The sequence below is a fragment of the Antechinus flavipes genome, chromosome 4 (assembly GCF_016432865.1).
Source record: "Antechinus flavipes isolate AdamAnt ecotype Samford, QLD, Australia chromosome 4, AdamAnt_v2, whole genome shotgun sequence".
Taxonomy (NCBI): Eukaryota; Metazoa; Chordata; class Mammalia; order Dasyuromorphia; family Dasyuridae; genus Antechinus; species Antechinus flavipes.
Window position 1 is genome coordinate 167,247,911 of NC_067401.1, and position 16,200 is coordinate 167,264,110.

Sequence of the window (16,200 nt, forward strand, 5' to 3'; positions counted from 1 at the left end):
GAGCCTCACTTGAACAGAGCCTAAATAATTTCCTGGTACCTTTTCACTTCCCATGCCCCGATGGAAATTCTGGGAAAGCACATTAGCTTTTAAATCCTAATGGTTTAAATCACAGGGAAAGAGGATTTGGGTCTGAAGCATATGGGTCCACCTTCAGCCATTTCTTACCCTATCTGAGCCTAAGTTTTTTTTCATCTGTATACTAGGTATCATCAAACCTACATTAACTTGAACCTAACCTGTATGTATATAGGAGATATACCTCCTCTCAGGGTTAGTGGCAAAAATCAAATGTTATGTTGTCTCTGGAAGCTCTTTGTGAGCAGGAAAGCATCGTGTAGACATGAAGTCCACTTGCCTTGTTCCCCTGTCCCAAGCAATTCATAGTTGGGTGGGTGGGAGGAGTGGGAGGAGAGAACGAAGGGCCAGGTTCAACAGATGGGGAAATAACTGGGGCGGAAGGGAGGAGCTAGGAGAGAGGAGGAGGAGGTGAGGGAGAGGAGGAGAGTGAAGGGGGTTGTAAGGACGTTTGGGAAAGAAGGGAGAGACCCAGAGCATCTCTTGGGGATGGGATGAGGCGGGCGGAAGAAAAACCCCTTTTTTCACCCCCGTTCTTGACAGATCCCCTTCCTCTGGCATGGAATGGGTCACTAGACAATTAAAATGGGATTCCTGCCTTGATGACGTCCGCACGGTGAAGGCCCCTCCCGCAGCAGCATAAAAGGCTGTGAGGTTCCGCAGTCTGCTCGGCAGTTAGGGGGTGGACTGACAGCTCCACGGCTCTGAACTCCCAGGCACCGCAGCACGCAGACTACTGCGGGAGACTCCGGGAGTAGGGAGGACTTGTTCAGTCCCGGGAACACTGGGACCCTTCCAACCATGCCGGGCGGTATCCCGTGGTGCTTCGTGGTCCTCTTCGCTGTGTGCCTGGAATGCCTGGCCCAGAATTTCGGGCAGACCCGTTTTATCTGCACTTCGGTGCCGGTAGATATGGACATGTGTACCTCGGTTCAGAGCAGCGGCAGCGCTGAGGACCTCAAGACCAATGTGTTACAGCTTCGTGAGACGGTGCTGCAACAGAAGGAAACCATTATGAACCAGAAGGAGACTATTAGGGAACTGACCACCAAACTGGGCAGGTGTGAAAGCCAGAGTTTGCTGGAGAGCGGACCCAATGAAGCCAAGTCTGGAGCGGGCAGAAAACAGACAGGCTCCGGGAAAAATACTATGGGGGATCTGTCCAGAACCCCTGCTGCGGAGACTCTCAGTCAACTCGGGCAAACTTTGCAGTCCCTTAAAACCAGGCTAGAGAACCTTGAGGTAAGTGCTCCATCTTCTCATAATGTGGAGATGGCTATTCTCTGGCTGACTTCTACAATTTTTTTTCTCCTCTTGCTGAACCCCTTTCAGCAGGTCTCTCCTCGACACACGCGCGCGGGCTCGCACACACCACACACCCAAACATACACACACACACACACACACACACACACACACGCCTGTGTTGTCCTTTATTAGGTGTTGTCTGGGTAATTCCACAAGGTTTGCATGAAGTTTCTTTGTGGGCTCCTAAGTGCAGAAGCTCAGATCGATTCTCTAGAAGACTGTCTCGTCAATTAGCTTCCAGGGAAGCCTAGATACTGGACAGCTCCATCTCGCCTTTTAGCTCCGCTTTCTCCCCAAGCGTTCTTTACTGTACAGCTAATCATTTTTGTTGTTCGTTCCCCCACCCCACCTCCCTTCTACTCTGTGTCTCTGCAGCAGTACAGTAGACTCAATTCTTCAAGCCAGACCAACAGCCTTAAGGACATGTTGCAGAACAAGATCGATGACCTAGAGAAGCAAGTTTTGTCTCGGGTGAATAGTCTGGAGGAAGGGAAGTTGAATCCCAAGAATGAGACTGAGGAGAGGGTCAAGATAGAGAGCACTCTAACATCCCTCCATCAAAGGATCAGTGATCTGGAGAAAGGTAAACACTACTTGGGACAGTAGATGTGGGTTATAGACTCGTCTTTGGATTGATGATCTCGATGCAAAATTATACTGCAGAAATGCCCCTTCACCTAGATAGATACCTGCTGCAACCATCCTCTCCTCAACCCCACCACCTTCATTTTTACTTTCCTTCCTTCACTGAAGTTCTTAATCTTTTCTTTTCTCCATAATGCCAGACCCTAAAATTATCCAGGTCTTAGCACTAATTGCTGTTGACAGCAGTAAGGGAGAGTAAACCTTCTCTGGATCAACTGATTTTTTTTTAATATCCTGAACTCTTAAAACTTATCAAACCTTTATTTGGTTGATTTAGTCCAATCTGTCCTGGGAAACCCCACCCAGTATGTTCTGTTCTTGACACATTTTATCGGGATTATATATGGGCTCTACCAACATTCTAACCTAGTCCTCCCCCTCAATAAGATTCCATCTAGGCTATATAATAGCATTTTATCTGAGTTTCCTTGATGTCCTCATGGGATTCTATTGGCACTTCCCATCCATTCACAGTGCCTTAATGCTCTCACAGACACAATCTGCAGTTTTTCACTCTGTGTAACATAATCCCGGGTATATTTTGCTCTCCCAAAAGATTCTGTTTCTCAAACTTCAACAAGCTGGGTGATTATTACTCTCATTCACTCAGTGCTCCAACATACCACGCCTTGGGCATATTGATTAGCAGGAGCAACTCTGTGCTTGATGTCAGAAATCAAATAAGGTTGTAAAAGAGAGAGAGCTGATTCCCAGAGCTCGTGACACGTGATAAGGATTAGACTGCAAAATGTGCTGGAGGGATTTAAACACTGCCATCTTAAGGCCTGTTATGTAACTGGAGGGGGGGGGGGGTGAAATAGATCATTAGAAAGAGAGAAATCAGAATAGGGAGGTAGGAGGGAAAATGCAGAGAATGTGCTGGGGGTGAGGGGGAAATGAAACAACAAAACAAGAAAAGCTAGAGACTTGGAGTCAGCCAAACAAAGTGGGAATCTGCAGACCTAGAGAGAAGGATGCTTGAATGAGGGAGGAAGTACAGATGGCCGAGAGATAGATGGAAGTAGGGGGTGAAGAAGGGTTAGGAAAGCCACTCAACTGAGTAGAGTGGCCTTGCTCACGTCCTTCAAGCTTGCTGGGAGGTAGGAGGAGGGATGCGGAGGCGGGATGTCCTCAGATCTTGCTCTGCCTGCTATGCCTCCCTCAGGGAAGTCATCAGGCTTTTCCCAGTTTTCTTAGTCCAGAGTGATCCAGCCTCCTTTCTCTTTCCCTTGTGTAGGAGTACAAAAATCTGAGTCCCTATTGTATACAGCATGTAGCCTGCAATTTGAACCCTGCTCCTGTGTGTGTATATGTCAAGGCTCATCTGTTTATACACAGAGTGGAAGTGGTTGTGATCAGTCACTATATGCACACACTAGGACGTATTGATACAGGGAACTATGCTTATATGTAAGGATCCCTAGGTTCACATATCTGGGAGTGATGCTATGTTTGTTCAGAGTCTGACTATAAAATATTGTGATTCATTAAAAAAAAATCAACTTATACATCTAAATAAGTCTTATTCCTTCCAAGTAGTTTCCAAAAAATTATATAAAATGCTGCTCAAAACATTTTGGATACTCCTCTTTGGTACTGTCTTCACAGTTTGACATACATTTTGGGAATATTTTCAATGCTGGAAAATGGAATTTCTTTGAAGGGGAAATTGAATTTTTTTATTTACTTATTTTGTAAATAGTCAAGAGTTCTCCACAGTTATATCTGATGAATAAGGTGATTGATAAGGATGGGAAATGTTCTTTCGGATAATAAAATTGCTACAAAGTTGTGAGACTGATTTGCTTCTAAACTAGCACTGAAGATGATTTTCAAAGAAGCATTTTGATTTGCACTAGTATCCCTGGAAGTAGCTGTCTAGCCTTCTGATCCAGTGCTCTGGAAGGGAACAATCTTCTTTGGACTAACTAGAAACTCTGGTTTATTTGATTACAAATCATTCTCATTCCTTAGTATTCCTTTCCACTCAAACTTTGCACAAAACAAGCAGTTATAGGTATTTTATCCCATGTGTTTTCATGTCTATGAATGAATTCTAGGCATATAAGTTGTTCCACCTGCTTGTCTGTAGAGTACATACATACATACATAGCTCAGCTCTTCTCTATTTTTTCCCCAGGTCAGAAAGACAACAGGCCTGGGGACAAGTTCCAGCTCACATTCCCACTTCGAACCAACTATATGTATGCCAAGGTGAAAAAAAGTCTTCCAGAAATGTATGCCTTCACTATCTGCATGTGGCTAAAATCAAATGCTTCCCCTGGAGTAGGGACTCCATTTTCCTATGCTGTACCAGGCCAGGCTAATGAACTAGTCCTGATTGAATGGGGGAATAACCCAATGGAGATCCTCATAAATGACAAGGTAAGAGTCCCTGTACCTCCCACCCCTCCCCCCTTACAGACACTGGACTTATTAAAAAAAAATTCATAGAATGCTTTTACAGGTCTAGGAAGTGCAATGATTCAAGGTCCCACAATTAATAAATAATAAAAAGAGAAGGAAACTTCGGTATGCTAGGCAGATCATTCAGTTTAAGGATCTTCCAGGTGAGCTGACAATTCTAGAACCAGGTACTAAACTGAGAGGGTTCTATGCCTTGCATTGTTACTGGAATAACTGAGTTTCAAAGAAACATGAAGGGGGAAGACTACTCTTTCTCTTTAAATAAAATTCCCTCCCTCTTTAATTAGACTTCTTAGAACAAAGTGGAATTGAAAACACCAAATGGAAGCTTCTTAAAAGTGGGATATGTGCTGTATATGCTACTTAACATAAAGAAATAAAAGTCTTTGTAGAGCTTAGTTAAGGATGTGAAAGAAACCAAAAAGAGATGGATTTGTTTAAAATCCCTTCATCACCTTAAGGTCAATATGATTCTGGGCCAATCTTGGGCTAGAATCCAAACTCAAATAATTCCAGGCCAGTCATTGGACATTACCAATACTAAATATCCTGGGTCATTTCCAGAGCTGTGCTAGGAAAGAGAAAAAGGCCCAGACAAATGGATTCCTCATCCTTTCCCAAAGCAATCCCAAGATTGATAAGATTGCCCCTTGAATCTTCTAGCCTAGAGATGTCCAAGAAGTATACTGGATTCCTTGGAAATTCTAGATACCCCACCCTGACCCCTTGTTTTTTTCACTCTTCCAACCTCAGTTTTCTAAGGGAGACTGACCCCTCATTGTCAGTGCAGTGGTTATACTAATAGACTTGGAGATAGAAGATCAGGCTTAAAGCTTGGTACTGATACTTATTAGCAGTCGGACTACAGGAAAGCCATAATCTCTCTGTAAAATAAGAATAATATTGTGTGTACCATCTCCTTTTTACACCTTACAGCTTTTTATACCTTAAAGCAGTTTATAAATGAGAATTGTTATTCTTCACGAATTCTTCTATGACAGTCACCAATAAGTTCTTGAGTTAATTTATCAATCATTAAATATCCACCTTATCCAGTGCCTAAGATTGATATTAAATGCAGCTTAGGCTGGGAATCTTAGGACACATTAGAATTTATCCCTACACTTTTCCTGATTGTAAGATCTTAAACCAATTGTTTGTCACCTCTGGACCACCATTTAATCCTAAATATGAAGAATACACTTAATAATAAATTTGTGTTATCATAATATCCTTCCCTCTCCTCTCACTCTAGAGGAAAGTTGGAGGATTAATGAGATCACAGATGGAAAAAGGGTCTGCGCGTTTAGACTGCAGTGCCATCTATGTTGATGCGCTGATTTCTTTAGCACCTTTTCTGCAGAAGCTTAGGACTCGGAGAGCACTAAACCTGGGATATCTAATAATTAAAAAACAAAAAATCCTCAGAGAGAGGCAATCCAGGAAGAGAAATATAGAATAAAGAAGGCATTGGTGAATTCCAGCCCCAGCCCCATGATTAGCCAAAGCCTTTGTTTTTCCAAGTTGCTGCTGTCAACATTCTTTTTAGAATGATGTACTTTTGAGAACAAATGGACCTAGGCTAGCTCTTACTAGGTTCTCCTACTAGGGATATTTTGATAGTAAGAATTAGGGTGTTGAACAAAAGATGAAGAAAGGAGACATATCAGAAGGCCTATCAGATGCATCTCTCTAACCCTTACTCCTCTCCTTTTCTTCTCCCCATCCCAACTCACTCATTTGCCTTGTCAACCAATTTAAAGGGTTTATTATTTGGCAATGGATATTTTGTATATACTGTATCCTAGGACTGATATGTATCTTAATATCTGGGTTAATATTTCCAGGCTTCAATGATGAGTCAAATACAACATTTGGCCACTTAATAAATTTTTTTGTAACTGACTTAATAATAATAATTGATATTTCCACAGTGCTTTAAATTTAACAAAGCACTTTACTTATATGTATCATAACAACCTTGTGAAGTATGGGCATTAGCATCCCCATTTTATAGATGAGGTTATTAAGGCTTAGAAAGCTTAAGTGATTTGCCTGTGTATCTACCACTGACAAGTAAACATTAAGGGCAGAATGTGGGACCCAAATCTTCTTGATTCTATATCCATCACTCTTCCCATTATACCACACTGTCTCTTTTGATAGAACTAAAAATAATCAGTATGAATAACAAGGCAAATGAAAGCACAGTGCCTTGTTTTTGGAAGGGAAATGGTTAATCAATGTTTGCTGAATTAATGATTCAAACAGAAGTGTCAAAGTTGTGCATACTGTTATAATAAGCTAAGACCAAATGGATTTAAATTGTGAAAAGGAATAATAAAATAACTATTTTCCTTTTCTGCCTCAGGTGGCCAAGCTACCCTTTGTTATCAATGATGGTAAATGGCATCACATCTGTATCACATGGACTACTCGGGATGGTGTCTGGGAGGCCTACCAGGATGGTACACAAGGAGGCAATGGAGAGAACCTGGCGCCCTATCATCCAATCAAACCACAGGGCGTGCTTGTGTTGGGCCAAGAGCAGGTACTGGTCAAATGGGCACTGGGCTAACTGGAAGGGCACACCTAGGGAGGAACCCTAGCTGTCCATGGATGATCAAAAATTAGAGCTCTAGGCTAGAAGGAAAGAATGATGAAACAGGAACCATTTTCTTCTGGGAACCAAGAGTCACACAATCCTCCTCTTTCCTTCCCTCCCCTTTCCCCCTTTCTCCTCCTCCCCCTCTTTCTCTCACTTCCTCCTCCTTTTCTTCCCTCCTTTTTTTCCTTCCCTCCTTCCCTTCCCCTCTCTCTGTCTCTCTATTCTTCCCCTCTCTCTTTGTATGTGTCTGTCAATCTGTCTGTCTCTTTCTCATATATATATATTTCATATTTATGTAGAATTTTAACACTCAAAAATACTTTAAGTTGCTAAAGGTGAAAAGAGATTTTAATAGGGATAATAATATTCCCAATAATTCACCCTTCAATAGAATTTTCAGGTTTACAAAATACCTTTCTCATAACAATCCTATGAATAAAATAGTGTAAATATTATTTCTCCTTTAGAGATGAGGTAACAATGTCAAAGAGTGACTTGATTTGGCAAAACTCCTGATTTTGTTGGCATTATAGGGAACTCAAGTACAAGTAGACTGTGGACTCAGTGCTCCTGATAATCACTGTTATTGTCATTATTATTATCATGATTGAATCAGGAAGGAAAAAAAATTCTGTTTTTGATATATAGTAGTTGTGTGATTTGAATCTTGAAACCTCAGTTGCTTTAAGTTAAAGATATATAGATGAGTCACTAATCTCCATAAGTGTGGAAGGAATTTCCACATTGAAAGTTCCCCATACTTATGTAATCACAGGTCTGAACTAACAAAAATTATTATTATTACTTTGATTTAGAAATAAACAAACTTCTAATTCATAATATCAATTTAGTTCCACATAGAAAAATGTTTCATAAAATCACATTTTAGTCTTTCTTTTTTCACACTTGAGTGAAAATTTCCTAGTGTAAAGATAGGAAGATGCAAAAATGCAGAGACCATAAGTAGGAATGAATTAAGCCAAGATATAAAACAAAATACTTTACTATGAAATACTGAAAAAAAGTTTATATTTTTTCATTAGCTATTCTAATTATAAAATTACTAGCTTGAGGCTTCATTTTATTTGGTTTTGATACTGAAAACTGATCTGGCTATTATCTTATAAATTAAAATAAAAAATAAAATAATTTTCCTTTCTCTTTGTCTCTCTGTCTCTGTCTTTTTCTGGTGGCATCGAGAGTTCCTAGGATTATAAACTCTTTTCTGCTAGTTCCATGTAGCAAGACTCAAAACATTCATTCCTGGATTGAGAAATTACAGTGGCAGAGACAAAAAGAAATAACATAGGAAATGATAATCAAGGAAAATAGCTTGAATGGCCCTTGTTCTTGTTAGATCAGCCCGTACACCAAGTTACTGGCTCTAAGCTCCAGCTATAGAAAAGCTAAATTCTATTATATGTCCTCCCCATAGGATAATACATCAGGAACAGGGAAAAGACTAGAGACATTTCTATCCCCTGTGATCCCTGTGGAATAAATAGAGGAAGACCCACACAGAGAACAGTAACAAAGATAGAGGCAGATCATATAGCCAGTCAAAGTTAAACTCACAGATAGACTCCAGACAGAGACAAAGTAGACAGTTCTTTTCCCCACCCCCTTCTTTCTGTATGTCTTTCCTTCTTTCTCTGTCTCTCTCTGTGTGTCTCTGTCTCTCTGCCTCTATCTGTCTGTCTGTCTCTCTCTGTCTGTTTCTCCCTCTCTGTCTCTGTCTGTATCTCTGTTTTTCTACCTCACATATAATATAGTTTATATAGAATTTTAACATTCAAAATATCTTAAGTTGCTAAATAGAGAAATGTGGATAAATAGGAAAAAATACACAATGTATCTATAGACATCCACATTCACACAGAAAGACATTTTTCACAATTAAACAGAGAGAAAGATAATAAGCAGAAATAGAAAGGCACATGGAAGGACAAACAACATTAGGATGACAACATTCCTAATGACGCAGCAAGCCAGAACTGAAATTTCTCAGGGCCACCCACTTCTCCAGCCTTCATCTTAATTATTATCCTCCATTACTATGTTCTCTCTTTCTTTGAAAGGATACTTTGGGTGGTGGGTTCGATGCCACACAAGCTTTTGTTGGTGAACTGGCTCATTTCAACATCTGGGATCGAAAACTCACTTCTGGGGAGATCTATAACCTGGCCACCTGCAGCACCAAAGCTCTGTCTGGGAACGTCATTGCCTGGGCTGAGACCAACATTGACATCTATGGCGGGGCCACCAAGTGGACATTTGAAGCTTGTCGTCAGATCAACTAATTGCTTTGAAGCTGCCTCTCTCCCTTCTTCCTGCCTGCCCTTCCCTCCCATTCCCACTATCCTCCCTGCTTAAGCAGTTCTGACCCAGTTGTCTTTTCCACTCCTCCTTCCTGAAAACTTAATTAAGGACATTTCCACCTCCTCCCCAAAAACACTTCTCCTTGTTTTGTTTGTTTCTCTCCTGAAGCAGAGTCACTTGTCTTGTCAGTCCCCAAAGAACTACTCATTTCTCTCTAGGAGCCTTGGACTCAGTTCCTCAGGCATCCCCTCTCCACGGTAAAAGCAACGGCATCAAACTTTTGAACCATGCAAAAGTAGGTGAAAAGTTTTTTGATTTTTTTTTTTTTGGTCAGGGGAAAGGGGCTTTTCTTTTGGAATGAGGCTTTCTGTTTTTCCTACCTTCTCTTTTTTTTGTGGCTTTGGGAAATTTCACAACTGGTCGAATTCCTATATTTGCCAACTTTGTTAGATGCCTGAGTGCCTTTGGGCTGGTGCAACTTCTTGAGCACATACATTTGTCTTCATTTGCAATCCTTTTTAAGAAGGACATATCTCTATATTGATATAATAAATGTCTTTTACGCAGTTTGTTAAAGGCCAGGACACCTCACCATAGACAATTTTTATTTTGTATTAAAAATGAATTCTCTTTAAATGACTCCTTACTCACATGGCACTTTGATTGACTCTGCCTGCTCCCATTGGGAGAGGAAGAGATAACTCTGGTGGAGGAGAAAGAAGGATACTATTGGCTTCAGCATTCTAACTAACTCTGTTGGCAACCATCAGCCCCTAACCTGTTCCTCAGCTATTTGCTTCTGGGGATACACCAAAACTAGGGAAGCCAAAATACTCACTTGTTTTTTTGTGTGTCAGGCTCTTTCCCAGGACTAGAAAAGTATTGTGCCCCTTTTGGGTAACACTACGGAAGTCCTATAGAAAAAGCCTTATTCTTTTCACTTCACTGTGCTGTACGAGGCTGTGGCTTGCTCCATGCCATTTAGCTGCCATGTGGGTCCCAAGTGCAATGTTCCAAACCTGGTAACCCACAAGAGAGGAATACTCCATCTCATGTCCCAGGGGGGCCACATCTCTACTTCCTCCCCCTCCTTCATACTTGGTTGGGTCTTAGGATCATAGTATTTGGAAGTAAAAAAAAAAAAAAGACCTTAGATATGACCTAGTCCAACCATTTCATTTTATAGATGAGATAACTGAAGCTCACAGAAGTGAAGTAATTAAGCCCAAGGTCACTCAGCTAGTGAGCAGCAAAGCTAGAATTCAAATCCAGATACTCAGACTCAAATTATGGTGTTCTTGCCACTACACCATGCTATTTGGAGAGTAAAAGGTCTGAGTAGATTAGTTTAATGGGAATCTCCCCCTCTTTCCCATTTTATAAGAAAATTTATATATGGCTAAGATCCAGCCCCTTTCTAATGGGGCTCAAAACCCAACCAGGCAACCCAGGAAGGCTTTTTATTTTTTCTCTTGCCTTCCATTATTTGTAGATCTAACCTGCAGGAGTTAAACAAGCCTTCACAAAGCAAGGATGATCTGGGTTAGGTTTCTATTGAGGAGATAGGGGTTCAAGTATATCCTCTATGGGACAAGTTTCAGCAGCTTGGTCCCTTCATTCCCACTTTAGTTTTGTGGAACCAAGTCCAACAAAGCTAATCTTCCTTTGGTTGTGTGGCTCTTTGAGCTGCTATCTGAATAACCAGAAGGCCTTTCTCCCCACTTTTTGATGTTATCTAAAAATTCTCCCCTTGACCTTCCAAATAGAAGGGGAAACTGTGTGTGTGAGTGCGTGCATGCATGTATATGTGTGTGAATGTTAGTGTGTGTATGCATATGTGTGCAAGAGTTAGAAGAACCATGCCCATGTTTAGTGTGAGCTCTGCTTTTTCAGCATCTGGAAGTTATATACCCTGAGGGCACTTCCCAATGCTGTCACCAGAGTCTAATGAAAAATGGGCTTGTACATCTTTCTAGAAATTCAAGTATTACCACCTGGCTCTTCTGCAGCTCCGGACATTTCTGCAGCAGATACAGGTGTCTAAGTCTTATGTTCCCTAATAAGGTCACCTGTATCCTTAAACACAGGTTCATTTCATGTTTAAAAATGAGTATGTGAGGGTGTGTGTATGTATGCATGCACACACTTTGTGTATATGTATGTACTTATGTATGTCTGCTCAGCACATAGCCATTGGTTCTGAGATACATTTCTCTTATTTAAAGGGCATGGATTGAATGACAAGATGTATGTTGTTACAAATGTTGATTGACATTCTTCCATGGTTATGTTTCCTCAAAACCTTGTGGCTTGTGACACCCTTGGATTTAAAGATGGCTTCTGTGTTTGCATGTTTTTCTGGATGTTGTGTTCCTTGCTGCCTTGGTCTGATGTGTTCATTCCTTTGTCTGCATGGGTTCTTGCAGAGTTGTGTTGTTTGCTGAGCTCCCTCTCAAATGTTCTGTGATCTATGTGTAGCAATCAGAAATGGCTGTATAATCCAGGCTAAGGGATAGATAAAATCTTCTCCCCAACACACACTCACACACACACACAAACATACACAAAACACATACATATGCACACAAACACAGAAATGAAGGTAAGACCAAGCTCAAATGATACCCAAAGCAGGGAGAGAGAGCTTGGGATTGTCCCTCTAGTCCAAGAAGGCCCTGCTCCCTCACTTCTCTCTTTGTGGAGCTGTTGTATAATGTTGGTGAAGGACCCAAAGTGTACTCGGTGCTGTCCTACCTGCACCTACCACCAGCCCCAGCCCCTACCTACTGGACCCCAGACCACCCTCTGCCCCTAACCAGGCAAGGTGGGAGCTGTCCATTCAGGACCACAAGCCATTCTCTGTCTCTAACTAGATAGTCAGACAGAGCTTATCCCTTATGCTTATGCCTTTCCATCATCTCAATTCATTCTCTTCACACCTTTACCTATATTTCTCCTCCTCACCCCCAACTCCCACCCACCCCAAAGCTTTGGAGCTGTTCAAAATGGTTCTAAAACATCTTCTCACCCATCTTCCTTTCCTTCAAGCTCTCCTAGAGATACACAGGATGGCCGGGACTGAGTCCTCAGCACCCTTCCTCATCCCCTAATTGGGGTCAGTGCCAAGCTCCTCAGCTCCCTCACTGTGTTTGTACTTGGCATGCTGCTTGCCCTAGGTAAGGCAGATGACAAAGCCACCAATCTAATCCACTCAGTTTCCATATACTCCTTAATCCGATTGATGTTCCCTCTTGCACTGAATAATACATGCCTCTCTCAGGTAATGCCATTTTATAAAATAAGGAGATAAAAAAAAAAAAACACTGTTGAGACAGTGTTTGTTTTTGCCTAGCCAGTGTCCGACAGCTCCCAGAGGCATCTGAAGTGGGAGAACTGTTGAAATAGCCTTTCTGGTCTCTTGGGAGCTAAGATCCCACTTGGATTTTAAGCCTTCTTGCTTTTGATAACACAGTATTATCTCTCTTATTGTAGAAGAAAAAAGTTTATTACCAAACAAAAGTATTTTTATGAGAAAAAAAGACAAACATATAAATTAACATATAATTTCTCCCTTGAAAATATTTTTCAGGCTCTACCAAAACTTAGACTGGTATGTGTGTATTTTGGAAGAAAGATAGTAGATTTTGTATGTTTCCCTCCCTTTCGCAGACTCCCTATTTATTTTCTAGGACTGCAAAGGTTATCAGCCCTGGGACCTGAGGCCAAGGGATTAGGATTATTGGGGGGGGGGGCAGAGAGGAAAATGGGTGGTAGGATGTTTTAGAGTCATTTTGAACAGCTCCAAAGAAGTTCTGCCTGTTTATCAAGAGTAGGGGGGACCAAGACAAAGAAGAATTTAAGGTGAACCCTTTGTCCCAGAGCTGTTTCCATTTAAGTGGAATGAGTTGGACATTTGAATGTCTATTTCATCCCCTTAAAAAAATAAAGTAAATAAATTGGGGCTATTGTTTTAAACAACAGCAACAAAAGACAAAAACTCATAAATATAAAAGAAAAACAAAATAAAATAGAAGTTAATCTTTAAAACTTGCCATGACCAAAATAGTTAACTGGAAGCCCTAGTAATTTGATCTATTGAAATATTTTACAATTTACATTTGATCAATAAAGGACTGGAAATATATTGCTTCAATAAGCAGTGAACTTTAAGTATAATTTGATGAAGGGGGAACAAATCATTGAGGAGAAAACAATTTCAACTCAAATAGTCCCAATTTTGTCTGACTTGCAAAAAAAAACCCTCAAAAAACCAACAACAGCAGTCCCACAAAATAGCTAAAAACTCCCCAACCCTTCAATGGTTGCTCTTGATACAATGTAAATACTGTATAGTGTTAAAGAGAATCTGTGTATCTTACTTTTTCATTATTTGCTAACCAAAGCTGTACATTTTTTCATATATGATCTGCAGCCGTTTGGGTTTCAAATAGGTCAGAGTCATGGGACCTGCCACCTCCCATCAGCAGTTCTGGAAATGCATTGTTTCTATTGGTATTTTTGCTTTCTTTTTTTTTCATTTTCTTGCAGAAACTACATGAATTGTTGAGTTTATTTTTACACAGTAAAGAGTGATGAAAGACGGTGGTCTTCTTTCTGGAGTATTATTTCACTTTTCTAATGAACTTGTACATAATCCCTGATAACCTTACTTCAAATCAGGTTACAAAACCTTTATATACATTATTTCATCTGACCTCCATCACATCCCTATGAGATACTCAGGGAAGATATTACTCTTTGTTTACAGGATTGTAGAATTTATAGCTAAAAGAAACTCTGGAGATCAGCTAATTCAACATCTTTATTTGACAGATTAAGAAAATGAAATCCCGAAAAAAGTGATTTATATGTAATATTCAGTTTCATTCAACAAACATTTATTAAGCACCTATTATGTGCCAGGTAACGAATTAAGAGATGAAGGTGTTTTCTGGTTGTTGTTTTTTGTTTGTTTGTTTTTAAAGCACGACTTTATTGATGAAGAACTCTTAGTAAAGAGACTTCTTTTATCAGTACAAGTCAGCAACTGTTCTGCTTTTTAAAGTACCTCCTAGAGGCATTTAGTGGTTATACAACTTTCCCAGGGTCACATTGTAAGTATACCAGAGAGAGCACTTGAAATTCTGTTTGTTCTTCCTGACGTTGAGTCTGATTCTCTATTGACTTTACTGCTTCTTTACTGCAGATACAAAAACAAAATAAAATAGTCCCTACCCTCAGAGAGCTTACCTTCTGTTAGAGAAAATAAAAGTTATATAAATATGCACAAATATATGTTTGTGTGTATATACATACACACACAGTGAAAATACAATGTAAGTGTCATTGACTAATTTTACAAATGGGAGTGAGTTGTACTAAGTCATCCAGTAAGAGTTAGAGCTCCATTCTTTTAAGTATTTTTCACTATTCACATGGAAGTAATGAAAGAACAATTCCCCTTATTTCTAAACCTTTTTTATTTTGCATAAAGCTCATTGCTGCTAGCTTCACAAAAATCCTATTAAGCAGAGAATGGCAATTCTATATATAAAGAAATTGAGTCCCAGAAAGATGGAACAATCTACTCAAAAATGCACAACAAATTAATGGAACATCTAGGTGCTAAGACTCAGGTTTTCTCATTCCCAATGAGTACTCTTCTGATCATTTCTTATCTTTGGACATCTACAGTAATGGCAGCAGGGCTAGCATGATTCACCCAAGACCCTTGGATTAATTATTTTAATAACCCCTTTTACTTTTCTCCTTTGATCCAAGGATAAATGATTTTTAGTTAATGTTCTGATGTCTCTTACTCTTGGTATTATCCTTACTTGGTTCTCTATATTTATATAGAGAAGCCCAGTATTTTCTACATTTAGGTCAGAAAAAAGGAAGTCATTTTCTTGGGGGAATCTAGATATTCTATGATCCTACATAGTCTATGATTTTTCATTATATCATTGCCAAGCAGACAATATCTAGGGTCTTAAAGCCTTTCTCCTAGAGCTAAAGAATAGCAAAATTATATGGAACCTTAGGGACTATTTACTCTTATCCATATAAATACTTTCAAATTTATAAAGTACTATCTTCAATGCAACCCTGTGTAGTAGGTATTATTAGCGCCATGATTCCTGTTTTATAGATGAAGAAATTGTATCCAAAGAGAATGTCAAGCCTTTTACACAAGTCATACAAACTATTGCATTCAAACAAAAAAGGTCAAAGACTCACAGAATTCCCTAATACATTTAGGAAAACTCATCAGAAGATGATTAATTCAGCAATCTCTGAAACTCGGAATCTAATGAAACAGTCATATAGTTTTGAGGAGATTAAAGGTTTCAGAATTCTAGTAACTTAGTCCTTCCTTCTCCCCTTTCTCCTCCCCACTCCACCCTCTGATAGTGATCATGTCTTTTAGTGAGTTTCAGTCTGGCTATGCCTGGAAACAAAAACAAGGAATTGGAAAATATAAATTATATAAAAGAATAGTCGATTTGAAAATGGTTAAATGACTAGATTCAAAGGCTAGTTATTAATAATACTTTGAAATCAACTAGGAAGGTGATCTCTAGTGAAGTGTCTCGGAGATCTATGCTTTTGAGTAGTTTCATCAGTAAATTAGATACAGGCTTAAATCATATGGTTCCCAAATCTGCTTATGACATAAACCTGAGAGGGATAGCTTGTGCATAGAGGGACCAACATAGGTTCCAAAGATACTGGGCCAAATCTATTAAGATGAAAGTTATCAAGTGTTATAGGTTACACCTAACTTAGGCCAGTCTAATGGTTCAGGTTCAGAA

At 39.9% G+C, this 16,200-nt stretch overlaps 1 protein-coding gene across 1 annotated transcript; it reads left to right on the top strand.

Annotated features, from left to right (window-relative positions):
- The first annotated feature begins 517 nt into the window (after positions 1-517).
- Positions 518-13,986, top strand: NPTX1 (neuronal pentraxin 1). The gene is made up of 5 exons (XM_051995419.1): positions 518-1,320; positions 1,762-1,969; positions 4,172-4,416; positions 6,830-7,009; positions 9,145-13,986. Exons 1-5 carry the CDS (start codon positions 880-882, stop codon positions 9,364-9,366), a joined length of 1,296 nt encoding a protein of 431 aa, XP_051851379.1. The 5' UTR covers positions 518-879; the 3' UTR covers positions 9,367-13,986.
- The last annotated feature ends 2,214 nt before the right edge of the window (positions 13,987-16,200 follow it).